Genomic DNA, 23,593 nt, shown 5'->3' with positions numbered 1-23,593 from the left:
CTCACATGGATCAATTTGACCTCACATCAGTCAAATTTCCAGCTTCAGGTCTGCTAAGTTTTGGGTTTCTACTGCATTTCACATGTGTTCTATTGCATTCCACAGAGATAGACATCTTTCTTTACTATTATACTGTTTTCTCAAATTTTCTATATAGTTGGAGCCAAGGTAAGTATAAACTTAGGTTAATACATGATCTTGACAAGAAATCGACATTAAACTATGTTTTTCAAATAGAACTTTCAGGTCAAATTTTATGGGAAGTTTTTTGAAGATCATATATGTTTTTTCCTAAAACACTTAGCATCTATGGTCAGTGGCCAATGATATCATGTTAATAAGACAGAAAGTTGAGAACAAGAATTTTTCTAGGTGTACAATATACTGATTCAACAATTCTATGCATTACTCAGTGCTCGTCATGTAAGTGTACCCTTCATCCCCTTCCCTATTTCACCCATCCCCCCCACCCACTTCCTGTCTGGTAACCAACATTTCTTCTCCATGTTTTTTTGCCTGTCTCTTTTTTCTTTGTTCATTTGTCTTGTCTCTTAAATTCCACATATGAGTGAAATCATATGGTACTTGTCTTTCTCAGTCTCACTGATTTCTTTCACTTAGCATTATACCCTCTAGAGCCATCCATGTTGTCACAAATGGAAATATCTCATTTTTTATGACTGAGTAATATTCCATTGGTATATATACCACATCTTTATCCACTCATCTATAGATGGACACTTGGGTTGCTTCCATATCTTGGCTATCTTTGCAATAAATAATGCTGCAATAAACATAAGGGTGCATGTATCTTTTCAAATCAGTGTTTTTATTTTCTTTAAATATCCAGTAGTGGAATTACTGGATCATATGGTAACTCAATTTTTAATTTTTTGAGGAACCTCCATATTGTTTTCCATGATGGCTATACCAATTTGCATTCCCACCAACAGTGCACAAGGGTTCCTTTTTCCCCACATCACCACTACTTGCTATTTTTCGTGTTTCTTTTTAGCCATACTGACAGATATAGAGAAAAAGAATTTAATAAAAAATCTCCAGACCCAGTAAACTAGAGATGGAGGTCTCCATAGTTCCCTATAATATACATGAGCCAAAGGGCTAGAAACTAAAGACCAGGGCAGAACCCAGTGATATCAAGACATAACTATCCAGTAGGAACATAGGTCTGGAAGACACAAGGTGAAGATAAAGAGGGAAGAAGACAGCCACATCTTGGTGACTGAGACCCATGAGCTACAGTGCTCAGAACCATGGGCTCAACATCACAGATCAGCAACGGGCCTGCACTCACTACTCCAAGTGTAGTCTGCGGACCAGTGCTAGTCCTCAAACCATTTGTAATACATCTGCCATGCAGTAAGAACCTATGCCAGAATTTAAATCAACTGTTTCACCAAGAAAACTTTTCTTGATGAAGTAAAAATACATGCACTTACGTTCTGGTAGAAGTCCCCTACCCCCCACCAATAACAAACAGTTCCTTAACCATCCACATTAAAATGACTGCTTTAGACAGTCCCTGCTTTGGCTAGAGGTAGCCTTAGACGGTAACAAGAAGTAGATCCAGAATCCTGAAGGTCTGTTAAAACAAAAGCTACTGGCTGTAGCTGGTTAAGAAAAATTAAAGGATTAAACACTACATATGAATACAAATAACATCTCTACTGGGAATTCATCATCTCCATTGGGAATAAATTCAAGAATTTATCATACTAAATGAAACTAAAAATGACCTTACGTATGGGAAAAGAAATTAAATAGTATTACAGCCACATGTTAACAACCAAATAATAGGTTTAATCTCAACTTCTAAAATTGTCATAAGTTTTAATTATGTATGCATTCTAATTTTATGCCAATAAATGCTATACTGGTTAAATGTGAGGGTGTGGCATATCATAATCTTTACAACACTTATTTAACTTTATATAATTATATTTAATTATATCCTTTAATAGTATATTATTTGTTTATTTCTTGAGATATGCACACACCCTTGTTCCATGTAACCACATCCATGGCACATGGCCTCAACAAATGAACTTTGAAAACGAATCCAGAAAGCAAAAGGTGAATTATGATAAAATCTAACTAGTCTTGTAATCTACTTCTAGAGACTCTGCCCAAAAATAAAGCTTTTTAAAAAATAGATAGTATTCTTGGGGCGCCTGGGTGGCTCAGTCGGTTAAGCGTCCGACTTGACTTCGGCTCAGGTCATGATCTCACGGTCCGTGAGTTCGAGCCCCGCGTCGGGCTCTGGGCTGACGGCTCGGAGCCTGGAGGCTGCTTCTGATTCTGTGTCTCCCTCTCTCTCAGCCCCTCCCCCGTTCATGCTCTGCCTCTCTCTGTCTCAAAAATAAATAAATGTTAAAAAAAATTTTTTTTAAATAAAAAAATTAAACAAATAGATAGTATTCTAAAACAAAGTTGCCACCAAAATTTTCATTTTTAAGATGACTTTCAAGACTTGCACATTATCACTCGGAAATAGTACAATACCTATACCTTCTATAACAATAGCAAGTCTGCATTATAATAATGCATATATTACAATTACATGTGAAGAATCATAATCCAGAAGAAAATATCCTTGAAATTTTTAAAAATATTTTATTATATAGGCATAATACAAAGTATATAACCCCTCTTGTCCCAAAATATATTATATATATATTTTAATATATATAAAATATTTATTTTTTATATATTTTAAACTGAAATCTATTAACGTATTTTACAAACGTTTTTAATATGATGGTTGAAACAAAATAAGTTGATGAAAAAAACCATCCGATTACCTTTAATATTTTATTCCCAAAGCAATAGAGCTAATTGTGCTTTCAATTTATTCTGCAACATATTTGAATACTATACATAGTTGATGACTTTAAAATGGTTACTGGCTCCATTCATTCTAGAATAATTCCTGAACACCAGCCATGTACCTATAACTGCTACATGCTGTTTCACAACCATTACATGATACTATTCAGCTGCAAAAAGTTTGACCAAGATGCATCAGATGATGTAGAAATAAATCAGTGCTTCTGAAAATTTTGTGCTCGATTTACTTGTTTCAAAATGTGTTTCTTTCTACCTATGATTTCTAGAATGGATTTTGTAAGATTTGCTCTACTGTTAATGTGCAAATACCACTCTCACAATTTCACAATCAAATATTTTGCACCATCATTGCACACACCTACCAACACCTACAGAAGGAAAAATAAAGGCTGTGAACCCTATAAAAATACCAATAATTTATGTGTCAATGTTATAACTTTATCTGCCTTCCTGAAAGCTGTTACAAATGACAAAGAAAGATTAAATAATATCTACAGTTCTGAACAATGACACCAAAGAGAGAGTATAATTACTTTTCCAACTCAGGCCTTTCTTAATGTACGAATAACAAAACATACTAGTTAGCCTTCCAGTTTAACCACAAACATGTCAGGTTTGTTTGGAGTTCCAGTGCATTTGGGTAAGACGTATAAATGGCTGGTAACAGTTTAAAGGCTTTAGAACGAAGCCCACATTTGTTGGTGGCCCCAAAACTTAGCTGAAAATTGGCTGACATGAGTAGGTGTGACTTAAAGAGGCTGAATGTAATGAAATGCTCACAAGCTAAAATGTCAAACGCATTGGGGATTGGCCCAAGTCTACCACTAACTAACTGTGAGTCTTGGAAAAATCATTTAGCTATTCAAGACCTTGGTTTCTAATCCATGGAACTGGCCCACGTGACCTGTAAGGACCCTTCAGCTCTCACATTCTATAATTCTGATTCTATGGCATGTTTAGTAATTGAAGGTAGGCCCTCCACCATTCACTGAGCAGAAGAAATCTCCAGCCTTCTGATTGGGGTCCATGTATTCTTATACCAGGTTAAACGGCAAGAGCATGTCGAAATAGGAATTGGAACACAAGGATTTATCATCCTTTGTGAACCACATTCTTATCCACAATGCTCAGCAACAAGGCTTAGAGTGCTAAACATTTCGATGCAATAATGACAATGCAGTTCACCAAACAAGGCCAAGCTCAGTGGTTTCCAGGAAACCGAAAAGGGAAAGAATGTGGAAAGAAATAGTAGAGACTTCAAATGATGAAAAAAAAAAAATGAATGAAATTCAAACTGAGAATCAAAAGAGACACAATAAAGACCTAAAAAGTGTGGTCAATGCATTTAGAATGATTAGAACCATGGAAAGCTTTTGCTAACAATACTAACAAAACATCTTTGAGAATATTTTATCATTAAAGGAGTCCATGAGATGAGATCAGCGTGATAATTCTTTCTTGGAAAATGCAAAAACTAAAATTGAATTCTTCTGATTTGTGAAAGCTAGGATTATTATGCCACTTCATTAATGGCATTTTTACCTATTTCTAGAAGCTCAAGATGTTCTTTATTTGAAAAACATCCCCTTAGTCTTATTATCAATACCTCTGAAAAATTAGACCAAACATGAATTATTACTATTTATGTAAATTACTCAAGAAGCCTATCATTACATTAAAGGGTTAAAATGTATGTAAATAAAACAATGAAATGATACAATTACCTCAATGATGAATCCCTTTCTTTAGGAATAAAGGCAATTTTTAAAAATTTTTTTCATGTTTATTTATTTATTTTGGGAGAAAGATAGCATGAGCAGGGAAGGGGCAGAGACAGAGGGGGACAGAGGATCCCAAGTGGGCTCTGTGCTGACAGCAGAGAGCCCAATGTGCGGCTCAAACTCGTGAACCAGGAGATAACAACCTGAGCTGAAGTTGGACACTTAACCAACTGAACCACCCAGGTGCCAAGGAATAAAGGCAATTTAATAGAAAATGGAAAATAATAGAACTAAGCTATTAATATTTATATGCTATTTCCCTTCAGATTGTTGTCAGTATACACACATATATATCACATAGTTATAGTTGATACTTACCGTGTATCTAGAATTTTTATTTTTAGGTTTCAGATCACTCATTTCCAACTAAAAGTCTTTTATTGACAAAATCCTTGTATTTGTCATTTTTATTATCCTACTATAGTATTAAATGGATAAGACTATATAAATTGCTTTGGCATTCTATTTAAGAGCATTTAAGCTGTTCCTTACTTTGTTCGGTTTAGTTTTCCTTGGCTGTTATTGCTTTGTACATATTCCTAAAAGTGGAATTGTGCAGGTCAAAAATATAAATAATGTCATAGCCATCGTCATAAAAATTGACAAACTGCTTTTCGTGGGAAAAAGAACCAGTTTAAAAAGTTTCCAAAAACTGAATATTTACCCAGAAAATAGATAACACTAGTTCAGGGGTGTCTGGTGGCTCATTCAGTTAAGTGTCCGACTTTAGCTCAGGTCATTATCTCACAGTTTGTGAGTTTGAGCCCCACATCAGGCTCTGTGCTGACAGCTCAGAGCCTGGAGGCTGCTTCGGATTCTGTGTTTTCCTCTCTCTCTACTCCTCCCCCACTTGCTCACACGCTCCCTCTGTCTCTCCAAAATAAAATAAAAATATTTTTTAAAAAAACACTAGTTCAAAGGGATATACACCCCTATGCTTATAGCCAAATTATGGAAGAAGTCCAAGTATCCATCAATAGAAGAATGGATAAAGAAGATGTGGTGTATATATATATATACACACAATGGAGCATTATTCGGCCATAAAAAAAGAAGAATGAAATTTTGCCATTTTCAACAATACGGATGGAGCCAGAGAATATAATGCTAAGCAAGATAAATCAGTCCCAGAAAGCCAAGTACCATATGACTTCACTCACATGTGAACAAAACAAGTTAAGAAACAAAACAAATAAGCAAAACAAATAAGCAAAGGATTAAAAAGAGAGACAAACCAGGAAACAGACTCTTAACTATAGAAAACAAACTGATAGCTACCAGCGGGGAGGTAGGTAGGGAGATGGGTGAAATAGGTGATGGGGGTTAAGGAGTGCACTTGTCGTGATGCGCTCTGGGTGGCGTATGGAAGTGCTGAATCACTATATTGTACGCCTGAAACTAATATAACACTGTATATTAACTGCATTGGAATTCAAACAAATTTTTTTTAATTTTTATTTTTTTTTTAATTTTTTTTATGTTTATTTTTGAGAGAGATAAAGTGTGAGCAGGGAGGGGCAAAGAAAGAGGGAGACATAGAATCCGAAGCAGGCTTCAGGCTCTGAGCTGTCAGCACAGAGCATGATGTGGGGCTCGAACTCACAAACTGCGAGATTGTCACCTGAGCTGAAGTTGGACACTTACCCGACTGAGCCACCCAGGCGCCCCTTGATTCTAAGGCTTACCTCCATCTTCAATTTCATCCTCTCTGCTATATCCTTCCCTTTGTTATCATAGAAACAAGCATATGTAAATGCCATCTTAATAATGTTAATAATAAAAATAACAATATTAATAATAAACATTTAGATAGCACTTAAGACGTGCCAAGCCCTGTTCGGAGCACTTTATATACATGCTAACTAATTTAATCTTCATAACAACCTATAAAGGGGATAACTATCCCATTCTACAGATCAAAGAACTAAAGCGCAGAGAGGTCAAAATACCTGTCCAAGGTCACACAGCTAGTAAGTACAGAGTTGAGATTCAAACCCAAGCAGGCTGCTCCAGTGTATGGCTCTTAACCACTATGTCCCATGTATAGAAGCTTACATAACAAAACTACAATGCAGGGAGGTAATATAGAGCAGACTGGGTTGGAAAGAGTCAATGGGCAAAGAAGCCCGTATGGTACCTAAAAGAACACAGAGTGACTCTCTGAGCTAGTGGGAAAATCAGGGGACAGGTACCAGAGACCACTGTATGCAAATGACGGAGAGGTTGTCTGTGGGATCTGTCTTGTATGGCCTGTTCTACGAATATAGCTATTTTCATTTTCTCTTGATGCTATCATCTCAAATCATCTCCATACAAGGAGTCAGCTTGACAGAGGAACTCTCATCCATGGTCGAAGCCAATACTCCCAACCCCACGGGAGCCCACCAGGCCAGAAGTAAGTGGCTCAGCACAATCCCCATCCGCCATGTCATCATGCCTACTTTTCCTCGCGCCTAACAGCTCCTAATAGCAAGATCCGGTGACACCAATACAACTACTACCACCTTCAGGCTTAGCCAAATCCCACTGCCTCGACTAAGCTTGACCGAAGCGAATGTGCATTTGCAGCCTCAGCCTACCACCTGAAACACGGAATTAAGTCATTTTTCCAGCCCTTGCTGACAGATCAAACCTAGGATTCAGGTGGTTCCAGGACTACCCCCAGGGCTCCACATTGCCCTTTTCCTCACTCTTTCCCCAGTTCATCCCTAAAATCGAATATGGCCTTTACCCATAAATCACCAATTCAATGTCCACAGATTACTGCTTTCACCCAAATCAGTGATCCTGAAACAATGTTCTCTTGTAATAGGAAGAAGAAGACAAAACTGTAAAATTAGCCGTTTCCGGAAGCTATCATACAGACAACATATTCTTTGCTCTATAGGTAGCAAGCTAACTTTTTTTATACATATGAAAGACAATCTCACATTCTCCCAAAAAGTGTTACTAAACTTCCAAAAGTAACTTTCAATAGAATATTTAAACCAATTACTACTGAACAATCGGGAAGCACACACACTAAGCTTTACATGTTATAAATGACATCATTTCTCACCCAAAATATGCCAACATTCACAGGCAGAAGGTCATCTAGCCCTACTCTCTTGATTTTAAAGTAAGAAAACCAAGTCTTCAAGAGACTAAGTGACTTCTTCAAGGTGACGGAGTAGGCCCCTGACAACTCTGAAACAAGGAGTCAGGTCTCCAGATTCCCAATCCACAAAGTACCCAGAAGTCTATGAGGTGCAATGAGCGTCGCAGAGTTTTAAACAGACATAGTATGTTCCCTGAAAAGGACACACATGTGGTACACAACATGATCCATAGGATATTGTGAAACTCTAAGCAGTTAAAACATAAAGACTCATATGCCAACACTCATATGCCTTTATCACACAAGTTTCTCAAAGTGTTGACTGTAAAACAGTAAAGTTGAAAGTTAATCATTTCAATCCTGTCTCTTCCACTCAGTAGCTACATATGCTTGAGGAAGTTACTCAACCTCTCCATGCCTCTATTTCCTTGTCTGGAAAATGGGGATAGTAGTGTTTACCTCACAGAGTGGTTATAAAGACTAGGTAAGTTAATAAGTTACAAAGTACTTGGAACGGTGCCTGCCACTGTAGGCCCACAGTCGTTGTTCTTCTCTACTTACATATGATTCTTTTCCACTTAGATAACGACTAACTCTTAGTATTGATCATACTTCTGTAAATCTATCCAACCTTCATATGACACTGGAAAAATATACAAGATTTCCTAAAGGACCCAGGTTTTGAGTCAAAAATTAAATAATAATAGAGACATGGTAGAAAATAATGGATACAAGTCCAAGGCATAAGACAAATGGTGAGAAATCAGGAGCACTGAATTAGGGAGAATGGCAGGCTTTGCCTGCTATGGATTGGCAGGCATGGGGTGAGAAGTGCCAACCATTTTCAAAATGAGTCAAACCACAAACATTTTACTTACCGCATCCGGTTTGCGATGCCCTATCACTACCACCACAACTATTGGCCAAGAGCCTCTTTACACTCCCTAACCATTCTTACCTCTTCCACTTCCTCCCCGTATCAATAGATTCAAGGAGGAAAAAAAAAAAACCCTCAGAAAATAAAAATGAAGGTCTCCCTGAAACATAATTCCCATTTAATTTCCCATGAAGAGTAAACAAAAATGAATTCTAAAGAGAAGCACAATGCATGTGTTCCCCTTAGATCTGTTGCCTGACTCTCATTAGGTAGACCTAGCTGTCCTTTAGGCTGAGAGTCAGTGAAGCTGTCCATGGCTGGCAAAAGGTTAAGAGCAATTCAGCAGGACACGGTCATTAGGGGTGAAGAATCTCAGTCAGGACCGGGCCACACTCTTGGAGAGCTCTAAGGAGATCAGAATGGAATCAAAATCACTTACCTGACGCTCACTCCCATGGAACAGCATATAAAATAAAATAATAAGAGAAGAGACTGACCAGGGTTAAGCAGCTAGACAGGAGGGGACAGTGCTGACAGAAGGGTGATACAAGCAAGGACAAAAAAAAGAGAAGATTCCAAAGAGTCATAAAGAACTGTGGCAAGATATGACAGCAAATTAGACATACTGGTTAAAACTGAATGAGGCTTGAAGATCACCCAAGATAACAGGATTTAGTAGGAGACAGAAAGTAGGTACTGCTGGCAATCAGGACAAGACCAGCCCTGGGAGAGAGGATGTAGGTGGAATCACAAGTTTAGCCTTGTCATGTTTAATTTTAGGTAAAAGCAAGTATCCAGGTGGAAGCATACTACGGGTAGCTGCAAAATCAGAATATTATGGAGCATTTCTATGGGTTCAGAATATCCACCAATTCACAATTGTGCTAATTTAAGAGCTTTCTCTCACCCGCAGTGATATGTCTTTCAATGACAATCAATTAAAACATGAAATAGGCACATGAAGGATTTAGAACGAATTAAAACTGAGTAATAATATATTATGAATTATGAACAAAAAGTGGGACTACTTAAGGCATAAGTTCGATATATAGAGATGATTTTGTGGAGAATAACTACCAGATTTTTCCATTAAAAAAAAATTTATGTCACTGTCAGGCACAGAATATTAGGCATATGGATCATCATTCTGACTTCAGATAGGATTTCACAGATTTATTATATCACATAAAGTAAGTATAATATTCCTTTAAGTTCTACGAATCATATTTTTAGCTTTTATTCGAATTCTTACTGACATATTCCCATGTCAGTTTCCTCGATGGACTTAACACATAAAACCAGTCATAAACAGTCAAAGGAAACTGGAGGCTTTTTTAAATACAATCATTGGTTACAGTTAAACTTTAAATAAAGAAGACTTACCACATTTTCCTTCATCTTTCTCAGTTTGTCATCTATCTCTCTCAGCCGGTTTTGCTGATCCCGTTGCTCTTTGGCGTTCCGAAGTACCTTTTCTCCTGGAGTTATTTCCATATTTTTATCATCATCATTAAGGTCAGGTTCCTAATCAAAAAAAAAAAAAAATTCACACACAGGCTGGAAGTGTACCATTTACATGCCGCCCCAAAGCAAATGAACTTTAAAGGTTTGGCTTTGCTTCTCAAACAATATTTCTTCCCTTCAAAATGATATTCAGGGGTACCTGGGTAGCTCAGCTGGTGGAGTGTCTGACTCTTGATCTCAGGTCTTGATTTCAGGGTCATGAGTTCAAGCCCTGCACTGGGCATGGAACCTACTTTTAAAACAAATTATATTTATAATTCCCTAAACTCTTCCTCTTTGAAGGAGAAGGGTCCAACTATACATAAAACAAGTAGGAAAATAAACTCAATCATTTAGAAATCAAGAAGTTAGAGTGAAAAGAGAAGTGGCCAGGAAGCAGCAACCTGGGCTCTGGTCCCTGCTCTATACAAATCACACTTGCTCTGGACTCCAAGTTCATCATATATAAATAACAAGAGAAAAAAAATCCTGCCTATCCATACTATGAGAGGCAGATGTTTACTTAGTGAACTGGAATGGGCAAAGTCAGGAGTTTTGAATCCTCACTCTACCTGGCTCCTGACTAAGATGGCTTTAGGGAAATCAACTAACCTGTCTGAACTTCAGTTTTAGCATCTGAAAAATGATAATAACATTCGGCCCCAAAGTCATCACAGTAGGTAGTAGGTATGCAACAAATCTTAGTGGCTAACAAATATGAGTTAAATATGTCCTCTGAAAGGAATAAAGATTAAATAATGGAAGTAGTTCACTATTATCAGCAATATTTGAATGGACAGAACCATAATCTTTCAAAATTAATAGGTATAAAAATGGGTATTTGAGAGGAAGTTGGCTTTGTATCTATAACTTCACTTCCTATCTTTTCTCCCACAGACCTCCTACTCTGTGCTGCCAGCAGGTATGCTGGCAGCACAGAGTATGCTGTGTATGCTGGCAGGTATGCAGGTAACTGACATAATGTCATAAATGTCGTGTTTGAAGTTACTCAAACCAGAACCCTCCAACACTCTCATCCCTTACAGAGCTTGTATCATGCCCATTATCTACCCCAAGTAAGAAGTACTTGTAACCAGTGTCTCCTTGAAGATGTTTGCATTTCTTGTATTTGGGGTTATTTTGGTGCCTTGGGACCTCAGCTCTGTGATGAAAAACAATTGATTATGCAGATTACCTACCATTTTCTATTGAAGAGATAGGAGCAGCACTCTCTCCAGTTAACCTAAGATGAAGCTGGAACATTCCTAAGACACTGAATGTCAGGGACTTTGTTAATTAGCGATTCATAAATGAAACAGAAAATTCAAATAATACAGTTTCATTTTAAGAAGAAAAGTACATTTAAAACTACACTTTACCCTCTACCTAAACTTTATATCATGTGATTTTAGTATGTGACATTGTCACTACTTTTTAGCTCTAAATAATTTGTAACTTGTTTTGTTAGTTTTTTATTTTTTATTTTTATTTTTTTAGAAACAGCACAAGCAGGGGAGAGGGGCAGAGAAAGAGAGAGAGAATCTTAAGCAGGCTCCATGCTCAGCACAGAGCCCAATGCAGAGCTTGATCTGACAACCCTGGGATCATGACCTGAGCTGAAATCAAAAGTCAGACGCTCAGCTGACTGAGTCACCCAGGTGCCCTGTTATGTACTTAGCATATTTTTTTTGTGACTGCTTCTTTTTCATAGAACTTGGATCACACCGTACTGTCATTTTCAATTTGAATTTTTTCACTTATCAATACAAATCGATTATTTTTCTATATCATTAAATGTTCCTCAAAATCAATATAATCCCATACTATTTTATTACAAATTCCGTTTTTTAAAAAAATTTTATTACAAATTCCGTTTTTTAAAAAAATGACGGGAAAAGTATAATTTTTTTGGAAGCTAAAAATATTTAGCCTCTGGGATAAATGTCTCATTAACTTCAATTTTTCTTGAAGGGTCACCATCTCGCTTCCTAATACCTCTTAATTAAGGCCCTCCTCTCTTACTGCCTCATCATTCACCTAAACCATGGTTTTCAAACTCCAGTGGCCTTGAGACTCACCCACAGAGCCTGGGAAAACTTTCAAAGGCCCAGCCTCCACACTGGAAATTCTGATTCAATAGGGGATGGACAGCCTGAACACAACTACTTGAAAATTTGAGAACCATCCACTTAACTTGAGCCTCTTAACTGATCTGAGGGCCGCCAGTCTCCCATTCACTCCACCCTGTGCAGAGATGCCACGGAGCAAAGCCACTGAGCAAAGTCCTCGATCATTCCTGGTCTGTATCCTGACTAACTCTTCAGCCTCGTTTCCCACTGCTTGGGTCTCAGACCCAAAACCAGGGCAATACTCACTACTACTAGTTCTCCACTACTCCATGCCCCTTTCCTCCAGCTCCTCGTGAAGACTCCAACTCTTTTTGAGCACAAATATATTTCCCCTATAAAATGTTCCCTAACACACTTAGGAAGGGCAGTTATTCTCTGGGTCATGCCACATGTTCCCTCATCGCAGTTACCACACTGTCACTGCTCAGAGAGGGACCATGACTAATCCTACTCTGTATCCCAACACAAACTATAACCCTGAAGCTGTATAAGCACTGGCCAATAGACTGTACAGCTGACCCTTGGACAACATGAGTTTGAACCACATAGGTCCACTTTCACACAGATTATTTTTCAATAAACAGTACAGTGCTATGAATAAATGTATTTTCTATATGGAAACAAACATCCAAACGCTTTGGGATGCAGCAAAGGCAGTCCTGAGAGGAAAATACATTGCAATCCAGGCCTATCTCAAGAAACAAGAAAAATCCCAAATACAAAATCTAACAGCACACCTAAAGGAAATAGAAGCAGAGCAGCAAAGACACCCCAAACCCAGCAGAAGAAGAGAAATAATAAAGATCAGAGCAGAAATAAACAATATAGAATCTAAAAAAACTGTAGAGCAGATCAATGAAACCAAGAGTTGGTTTTTTGAAAAAATAAACAAAATTGATAAACCTCTAGCCAGGCTTCTCAAAAAGAAAAGGGAGATGACCCAAATAGATAAAATCATGAATGAAAATGGACTTATTACAACCAATCCCTCAGAAATACAAGCAATTGTCAGGGAATACTATGAAAAATTATATGCCAACAAACTGGACAACCTGGAAGAAATGGACAAATTCCTAAACACCCACACACTTCCAAAACTCAAACAGGAGGAAATAGAAAGCTTGAACAGACCCATAACCAGCGAAGAAATTGAATCAGTCATCAAAAATCTCCCAAAAAATAAGAGTCCAGGACCAGATGGCTTCCCTGGGGAATTCTACCAGACGTTTAAAGCAGAGATAATACCTATCCTTCACAAGCTATTCCAAAAAATAAAAAGGGAAGGAAAACTTCCAGACTCATTCTATGAAACCAGTATTACTTTGATTCCTAAACCAGACAGAGACCCAACAAAAAAAGAGAACTACAGGCCAATATCCCTGATGAATATGGATGCAAAAATTCTCAATAAGATACTAGCAAATCGAATTCAACGGCATATAAAAAGAATTATTCACAACGATCAAGTGGGATTCATTCCTGGGCTGCAGGGCTGGTTCAACATTCGCAAATCAATCAACGTGCTACATCACATTAATAAAAGAAAAGATAAGAACCATATGATCCTGTCAATCGATGCAGAAAAAGCATTTGACAAAATTCAGCATCCTTTCTTAATAAAAACCCTCGAGAAAGTCGGGATAGAAGGAACATACTTAAACATCATAAAAGCCATTTATGAAAAGCCACAGCTAACATCATACTCAATGGGGAAAAACTGAGAGCTTTCCCCCTGAGATCAGGAACACGACAGGGATGTCTACTCTCACCGCTGTTGGTTAACATAGTGTTGGAAGTGCTAGCATCAGCAATCAGACAACAAAAGGAAATCAAAGGCATCAAAATTGGCAAAGATAAAGTCAAGCTTTCACTTTTTGCAGATGACATGATATTATACATGGAAAATCCGATAGACTCCACCAAAAGTCTGCTAGAACTGATGCATGAATTCAGAAAAGTTGCAGGATACAAAATCAATGTACAGAAATCAGTTGCATTCTTATACACTAACAATGAAGCAACAGAAAGGCAAATAAAGAAACTGATCCCATTCACAATTGCACCAAGAAGCATAAAATACCTAGGAATAAATCTAACCAAAGATGTAAAAGATCTGTATGCTTAAAACTATAGAAAGCTTATAAAGGAAATTGAAGAAGATATAAAGAAATGGAAAAACATTCCGTGCTCATGGGTTGGAAGAATAAATATTGTTAAAATGTCAATACTATCCAAAGCTATCTACACATTCAATGCAATCCCAATCAAAATTGCACCAGCATTCTTCTCGAAGCTAGAACAAGCAATCCTAAAATTCATATGGAACCACAAAAGGCCCCGAATAGACAAAGTAATTTTGCAGAAGAAGACCAAAGCAAGAGGCATCACAATCCCACACTTTAGCCTCTACTACAAAGCTGTAATCATCAAGACAGCAAGGTATTAGTACAAACACAGACATATAGACCAATGGAATAGAATAGAAACTCCAGAACTAGACCCACAAAAGAATGGCCAACTCATCTTTGACAAAGCAGGAAAGAATATCCAATGGAAAAAAGACAGTCTCTTTAACAAATGGTGCTGGGAGAACTGGACAGCAACATGCAGAAGAATGAAACTAGAGCATTTTCTTACACCATTCACAAAAATAAGCTCAAAATGGATAAAGGACCTGAATGTGAGACAGGAAATCATCAAAACCCTAGAGGAGAAAGCAGGAAAAGACCTCTCTGACCTCAGCCGCAGCAATTTCTTACTTGACACATCCCCAAAGGCAAGGGAATTAAAAGCAAAAATGAACTATTGGGACCTCATCAAGATAAAAAGCTTCTGCACAGCAAAGGAAACAATCAACAAAACTAAAAGGCAACCAACGGAATGGGAAAAGATATTTGCAAATGACATATTGGACAAAGGGCTAGTACCCAAAATCTATAAAGAGCTCACCAAACTCCACACTCGAAAAACAAATAATCCAGTGAAGAAATGGGCAGAAAACATGAATAGACACTTCTCTAAAGAAGACATCCGGATGGCCAACAGGCACATGAAAGATGCTCAACGTCACTCCTCATCAGGGAAATACAAATCAAAACCACACTCAGATATCACCTCACGCCAGTCAGAGTGGCTAACATGAACAAATCAGGAGAGTATAGATGCTGGCGAGGATGTGGAGAAATGGGAACCCTCTTGCACTGTTGGTGGGAATGCAAACTGGTGCAGCCACTCTGGAAAACAAGTGTGGAGGTTCCTCAAAAAATTAAAAATACACCTACCCTATGACCCAGCAGTAGCACTGCTAGTAATTTACCCAAGGGATACAGGAGTGCTGATGCATAGGGGCACTTGTACCCCAATGTTTATAGCAGCACTCTCAACAATAGCCAAATTGTGGAAAGAGCCTAAATGTCCATCAACCGATGAATGGATAAAGAAATTGTGGTTTATATACACAATGGAGTACTACGTGGCAATGAGAAAGAATGAAATCTGGCCTTTTGTAGCAACGTGCATGGAACTAGAGAGTATGATGCTAAGTGAAATAAACCATACAGAGAAAGACAGATACCATATGTTTTCACTCTTATGTGGATCCTGAGAAACTTAACAGGAACCCATGGGGGAGGGGAAGGAAAAAAAAAAAAAAAGAGGTTAGAGTGTGAGAGAGCCAAAGCATAAGAGACTCTTAAAAACTGAGAACAAACTGAGGGTTGATGGGGGGGTGGGAAGGGGGAAGGGTAAGTGATGGGTATTGAAGAGGGCATCTTTTGGGATGAGCACTGGGTGTTGTATGGAAACCAATTTGACAATAAATTTCATATATTACAAAATAAATAAATAAATGTATTTTCTCTTCCTTATGATTTCCTAAATAACATTTTATTTATCTTTCTTTATTGCAAGAATTCTGTATATAATACATATAGCATACAAAATATGGGTTAATCAACTGTTGACACTATCCGTAGGGTTTCCAGTTAACAGTAGTTAAGCTTATGGAAAGTCAGAAGTAAGAACGCAGATTTTACACTGCATTGGGTGTCAGTGCCCCTCATCCCTGCACTGTTCAAAAGTCAACTGTAATCTGGTTCTCAGAACTCTGTTGAACTCTGAATTGAGTATTTCAATTTCAAGAAGCGATTATTTTACATTTTGTTTTCCACAAAAGGGGACACACTTCTGGTAGCTCTCAATCTCTAGAAGCATCCAGAGGCTGAATTATTATCAGGAATATATTTAAGAACGAAACCTAATGTTAGGGAGGCATTTGAAAAAGATGGTATAAAGGTCTCTCTGCAGCTTTTTAAAAAAAATTTTTTTTAATCTTTATTTTTGAGAGAGAGACAGAGTGTGATCAGGGGAAGAGCAGAGAGAGAGGGAGACACAGAATCTGAAGCAGGCTCCAGGACCCAAGCTGTCAGCACAGAGTCTGATGCACGGCTTGAACTCACGAACTGTGAGATCATGAAATGAGCCGAAGTCAGACGCTCAACCGACTAAGCCACCCAGGCACCCCTAGGTCTCTCTGAAGCTTTAAGCATCCAGCATTTCATCAACTTTTATAAAGATATATCTACCATGAAGTAGGATACACAGTGTCTTAGTCCATCTGAGTTGCTATTATAGAAGACCACATTGAAGGTGGCTTATAAACAACACAAATGTATTTCTCCAAGATCAAGGCATTGGCAGACTTGATGTCTGATAAAGGCCTGCTTCCTGGTTCCTAGAGGACCATCTTCTTTGCTGTGTCCTCACATGGTAGAAGGGACAAGAGAGCTCTCTGCATCTTTTTTATCAGGGCACTAATCCCCTTCATGACGGCTCCACCCTTATGACCTAATCACATCCCAAAGTCCTGACCTCCAAATACCATCACACTGGGGATCAGATTTCAACATATGAATTTTGAGAGGACACAAACATTCAGTCTATAAATTATAGTGAGATGAAAAACATCCAAATTGGATTTCATTTTTAAATGGAAATCTTTTTTTTAAGAGACAGCATTTTAATAATCTACAAATATGATTTTATTTTTAGTTTTTGGGTATGTGAAGAAAAGACACAGAAAAACATTTCTAATTCAGACTTCATTTATATTTTAAATTTTGCTTATTCAAAGCCACCATTAAGACAATCCACAGGCTGAGAGGAAAATTTATAACACACAAACCCGTCAAAGGACTTGTATCCAAAATATGTAAGGAATTCACACAATAATAAAATAAGGAAGAATAAATACTAAAAAAGATAGTGTAGCTTTAAAGCGACTTGGATACTTCATAAAAGAAGACACATGAATGACAAGCACGTGAAAAAGTCCTATACATCATTAAGTAATCAGGGAAATGTAGATTAAAATCACAATCGGATATCACTACACAGTCACAAAAATGGCCCAGATGAAAAATTTTGTTAAACCCAAATATTGGAAAGGTAGGGACCAAAAGGAACTCTCAAGTGTTATTGACGGGAGTATACAATGGTACAACCACTTTGGAAAATTGTTTGGTAGTTTCTTAAAGAGTTCAGTGTTTGTCTTTCCTATGACCCATAGTTCCCTCCTGTGACTATATCCAAGAGAAATGAAAATGTATGACTTAAGCCTTGTACACAAATGTTCACAGCAGCTTTAGGCATATAGGCAAATGTCCATCAACACGAGAATGATAAACAAACTATGGGACAACACCTGACTCAAGCTAGGCCAATCAGACTCTTTCTCCTTGACCGCTGTCTTGTGGGTAGGTTCAATCAATGAACTGGAGAGCAGGAGAAAAGAGAGCTTGCAGTATCTTCCCCTTCTCCTCCCTGCTCTGGCATTAAGGTTTTGGCAGCAATATATCCCTAAGGGGCCCATCAGGAGAACTGTCTTAGATTCAACTGAATATTCATGCGCAAAGACAGAGGCCACAGGTGGAGCTAGTCTACTTAGATGAACATAGGACAGGAAACACGACAGGGTAGTGTCAGGTACCCCTGGTCAATGGGAGTTTTTGCCACAGTCTGTGTCATGACAGTATAGGTACAAGGGCAAGGAAGCTACCGTAGCTCAAAAGCTATATATCTCATAAGAACACCAACTCTTGAAATGATCCCACAGGCACACCCCACAGTGTCCCAGCCAGGGACATGCCCAGTCTCAAGAAACACTGCACTAAGTGAGACTGAAAGTAGAGCTTCTCCACCAGGCCTTTATAATTCTCCCAATCCCTGGGTCATCTTTAGCAGGAGCAAAGTTGCCTCCTAACATTGTTAACCTTCCAACTTTCATCGTATTGCCAGGGAAGCAGTTAGAAAGCTAACTACAGCTCAAATTCTCATGATGAAGGGGGAAGGATTGGTTAATCCTTTGCCTACACCTTCTGTGATTACAGTTTTGGATGGCAAAACTGTAAATGTTTGTTTATCATTCTCCCACAGCTCCAGCTCTCCCTAAGTTCCAATACACTTTTTCTTCCCCTACCCACTGTTGCTAGTCCCTATGTGTCCTAATGTCCCATACTGGCTCCTTTAAATCCATAAATAGTTCCTTAACTTACTTATCTTCAAAATCCAAGCTGGCTGTTTTCTCTTTCTTGCTCAAAATTCTAACTGGTATACCGTGTGTGTGTGTGTGTGTGTGTGTGTGTGTGTGTGTGTGTGTGTGTGTTTGCAGAGAAGTAAACTCAAAGGAAATTGAATTTGATGGTAAAAATCTTGTTTCTTTCACCTTATTTTTCTTAGATGTTTTTGTAACTCCTGAATTTTCTATAATAAACACATATTAACTTCATAAGCAGAAGTCATATTTTATTTTTAAGAAAACAGAAAAATTATTCTAGCAAGGCTATTTCTGTTCTGCTCTGACAATGTGACTCTCCGTACCCAAAGGTACTGGCCCAAAAGTTAGGTTTTAGCCCCAGTTCTGCTGGTATAACCAGCTATATACTTTTAAGCAAGTCACTTTCTCTTTCTGTCTCAAGTTCTTCCAAAACACTTTCTTCCAACTCTCATATCTTATGAGTTCTGTAATTCTCTACTGTTAGACCCAAGGATATGTAACAGCCTTCCTCAGTTGTAATCTGATAGCATAACCATATAGTTCAAATATTTGAAGGATAGCAAGCAGTGAAAGATAGGCCAACAGGGAGCAAAAAAAGATAATCATTGATTCTAACAACAGCAACAAAAATCCCACTGGCATTTTCAAGAAGCTCTGTTGGTACCAGGAGAGGTTCTCTTGTCAAATCAAAGTGCCAACCAGTACTATGCATTTTCATGATCATCAGGAAATATCTTGGGGCGCCTGGTTGGCTCAGTCGGTTAAGCGTCCCACTTCAGCTCAGGTCATGATCTCACGGTTTGTGGGTTTGAGCCCCGCATTAGGCTCTGTGCTGGCAGCTTGGAGCCTGGAGCCTGCTTCAAATTCTGGGTCTCACTCTCGTTTTCCCCCTCCCCAACTCACACTCTGTGTCTCTCTCTCTCTTTCATAAATAAACATTAAAAAAAATTTTTTTAAGGAAATATCTTGATTTCCTATGGTAGGAATGTTTTGAGCGGATTCTCTGACCAGCCATATCATTTCTGGTTTTCAGGCATACAGAAATGTTTTTATTCAGTAAAAGTAAAATTCAGTTCAATAAAAGCTCTCTGTGATATGCACAGAATATCCAAGGAGCCACAAAATGAGAACTGTCCCTGAGGTCAATATTTATTGATTTGACTAATTGATTGCCAACATATTCTAGGTTCAACCTTAGAAAAATATCTGTGGTGTTGACTGAGCCAACAGGGGTCTTTGAAACTAACTAAACAGAAAAATACAAACCTGCCTAAATAAAGCCAGCATTCCCTGTGTTATCAAACAAAAGCTATCTTTTTCCAAAAGCAATTGCTATTTTCTGTCATCAGGTGGGTCATTTGCCTAGCAGTAGTAGAGGTAGGGAAAAAATCTTTCAGCCAAATTGTTTTTACCATTTTAGAATATTGCCATGAAATGAAAGAAACCTTGACTACACAGGAGACTTAACACAGAAAAATAAAAAAATATAAATATAAACTTTAATCTGTAAAACACAGGTGGTAAGAAGAACTCCACAGATTCATTTGGGAAATGTTTGACAAGTTAGCAAGGACATTTGAAGTAATTTCTTGTTCATTTCCCAATCGAGAAATCCATACTCTTATGGCATGCTTCTATAGTTTTTGGAAATGACACAATGGTCAATAAGACTTCTGTGCTTGTGACTAGCATACATAAAAAATTCCTAGATTCCTGCCCTCAACCATCATATTAAGTAATTTGACATCAAGTAGACTAGATAGCCATTACCTGAACTCTGCAAACCCCTGGACTCAGCAATAAAACGTTATAGGATTACATTTTATATTTCTTCAGCTTTAGCTAATGTTGAAACAGGAAGAGACAAAAAACTGTTAATTGTTGCTGTCAACAATAGTATGCTTTTGGTAAGAAAAGAGATGAATACAACTACAATTTTCCTCAATCAAATGTTTGTTTGTTTTTTGTTGGCCTTACCAAAATGAACTGAACCAACATTTTAAGAACAAAAACAAACAAACAAACAACTGTAAGGAAGACCTTTACATTCAATTAAACCAGTTGGTTTAAGAACAAAGAAATGCCTGGGAATGCAAGCTGGTGCAGCCACTCTGGAAAACAGTATAGAGGTTCCTCAAAAAACTAAAAATAGTACTACCCTATGACCCAGCAATTGCACTACTAGGCATTTATTCAAGGGATACAGGTGTGCTGTTTCGAAGGGACACATGCACCCCCATGTTGATAGCAGCACTATCAACAATAGCCAAAGTATGGAAAGAGCCCAGATGTCTATCGATGGATGAATGGATAAAGAAGATGTGGCATATATATACAATGGAGTATTACTCGGCAATCAAAAAGAATGAAATCTTGCCATCTGCAAGTACGTGGATGGAACTGGAGGGTATCAAGCTAAGTGAAATTAGTCAGAGAAAGACAAAAATCATATGACTTCACTCATATGAGGACTTTAAGAGACAAAACAGATGAACATAAGGGAAGGGAAACAAAAATCTTATAAAAACGGGAGAGGGACAAAACAGAAGAGACTCATAAATATGGAGAGCAAACAGAGGGTTACTGGAGGGGGTGTGGGAGGGGGGATGGGCTAAACGGGTAAGGGGCATTAAGGAATCTACTCCTGAAATCATTGTTGCACTATATGCTAACTAATCTGGATGTAAATTTAAAAATATATAAAATTAAATAAATTTTTTAAAAAAAGAACCAAGAAATGCCTCTTAAAATGAGTACAATTTTGAAGACTTTCTCCCAACCAGAAAAAAAAAAAAAAAAAAAAAACCTAAGCATGAACTGGAATTCTAGATTTAGTAAGACTGATTGCATGAAACATGAATAAATTACACTTCTTTACAAAAGCCAAACTGAACAGAATTTGTTATTGAATCCAGTTGCTAAGGACTTAAGAAACTGAATACCTACAGAACTCCTATATCTTAGATATTTCTGGAGAAAGCTGGAACCTAATACAGCTACAAATAAGAAATACAGTAACTAAATTATAGAACATCACTCAATTTTATGGTGGGATTTACAACATGAGGAAAAAACTAACTGATTTGTTGGAGGGTTAGGGGATGGATGTGGAAAGGTATGCAGAGTTAAACCACAGATTGTAAGGAAAAAATGGCTTCAATTCGTTCTCTTCTGCTAAGATGAAACGAAAATAAGAAGCAGATGTCAAAACTGCAACCACGTGATATTATTCACATTACAGCCACAGCAGTGATACGCCATTCTTTCTTCTGAAGGTGACCACGTGCTTTGTTTTACACTAAGGAAATCAGACATGTGAAAGCCAACTTCTGCTTTTAAAATATTGCCATAAAGTTAAGAGCCGGGCCAAGGTATCCTATGAGAATATCCTAATCAGCAAGCCCAAAAGGAAAAGAAGATTTCTTAACTGCTCCTTTCACAACAACTTCCTTAAGCTCTGAGTCACATTTCATTTCTGGAGTCCCTCAAATTATTCTGACTCAAGTACGTTTATCATCCTCGGCTCATGTGCCTACCGACTTCGCACCTTATTAGTTGCCACAATCAACAAGTCAGAAAGTCTGAGTGTTTCAACTTGTTTGGGAAACTGTTTTCTTGACTGAAATTTTAAAAAATCTCCAAAGGAATTTTTTAAACATCATGCCTTCAGAAAATAACCTTTCCTTTCTCTGCTACCACAGACTTCCTGTACTTTTCATAAGATCATTTCCATATTGTGGTACTTCTTCCACCGTGCAGTCATCCGACAACTTGTTCTAGGTCTACACCTATCCTCCAGTACCCTTCAAGCTGCTTTAAGGTCAAACATGAAGCTGCATAAATCTGAATATTCAAGGTCAACCACCACAGTATCTCCTATGAAAGCAGCCTTTCAAAGATGTTTTGATGTCCTGTACAGGGGCTGGATCAGTAACCTAAATGCGTGCAGTAGGCCTCAGGGTCTAGCAATACGATATGGAGTCGTGAAAACTGTGGCAAACTGGAGAATTTGTGCTCCACGGAAAGCAGGAGTTGCTACTCGGATGAGTTCTGCAGTTTGCCAAGCAAGGATTCAGGTCTGATGTTGCCAGATGTTCTATTTTCTCAAGAAAAACTAGATATTTAGATGACATTTAGATATCTATATGAATTCACCCAATTTTTACACATGGACTAAAAAAACTGTAAACCCTGTGTGGGCTAAAGGAAATCCACATGTGAATCAACTTTGCCCTGCAGGCCACCAATTTTCAACGTTATGCTGTATCATGTCAGCCTTCTCTGGGCCTCTAACTCCTTCTGCCTTATTTACCAGTTCCTTTTCCACCTCGTGTCCCTCACTTGTGGAACTAGACTTTCCTGATATTCCTTCTGGATGTGCTTTCTCTCTCTCCCCTGAACCCCACTGCACTTTGCTTTTATAGCTTTCTATTGTGCTTATCTATGTTGTCTTGTACCACATTTAACTATGTATATCCTGTGCCTCCCACAAGAAAATGTGTTCCTTAGGTCACTTATTATCTTTTTTAATGTTTATTTATTTTTTTGAGATGTGGAGAGAGAGAGTGGGAGAAAGGCAGAGAGACAGGGGGAGAAAGAAAAAATCCCAAGCAGGCTCCATGCTGTCGGCCCAGAGCCTGATGCGGGGCTCGATACCATGAACTGTGAGATCATGACCTGAGCCGAAATCAAGAGTCAGACACTTAACCGACTGAGCCACCCAGGCACCCCAAGTCACTTATTACTATAACAATAACATCACTGGTTGAGTTTTGTGTCGGACAC

The 23,593-nt window shown here is 38.0% G+C and overlaps 1 protein-coding gene across 3 annotated transcripts in view; it reads right to left on the bottom strand.

Moving 5' to 3' along the window:
- Positions 1–23,593, bottom strand: part of FSIP1 (fibrous sheath interacting protein 1) — a 206,485-nt gene that overhangs the window by 127,806 nt on the left and 55,086 nt on the right. For all 3 annotated transcript variants that reach the window (XM_053224182.1, XM_053224185.1, XM_053224184.1), the window contains exon 10: positions 10,007–10,147. In XM_053224182.1, coding sequence (XP_053080157.1) covers positions 10,007–10,147 — 141 coding nt within the window. The remainder of the gene's footprint in view (positions 1–10,006; positions 10,148–23,593) is intronic.

Source organism: Acinonyx jubatus, chromosome B3 (genome assembly GCF_027475565.1).
Source record: "Acinonyx jubatus isolate Ajub_Pintada_27869175 chromosome B3, VMU_Ajub_asm_v1.0, whole genome shotgun sequence".
Lineage (NCBI taxonomy): Eukaryota > Metazoa > Chordata > Mammalia > Carnivora > Felidae > Acinonyx > Acinonyx jubatus.
This window is presented reverse-complemented; position numbering and strand designations above follow the sequence as displayed.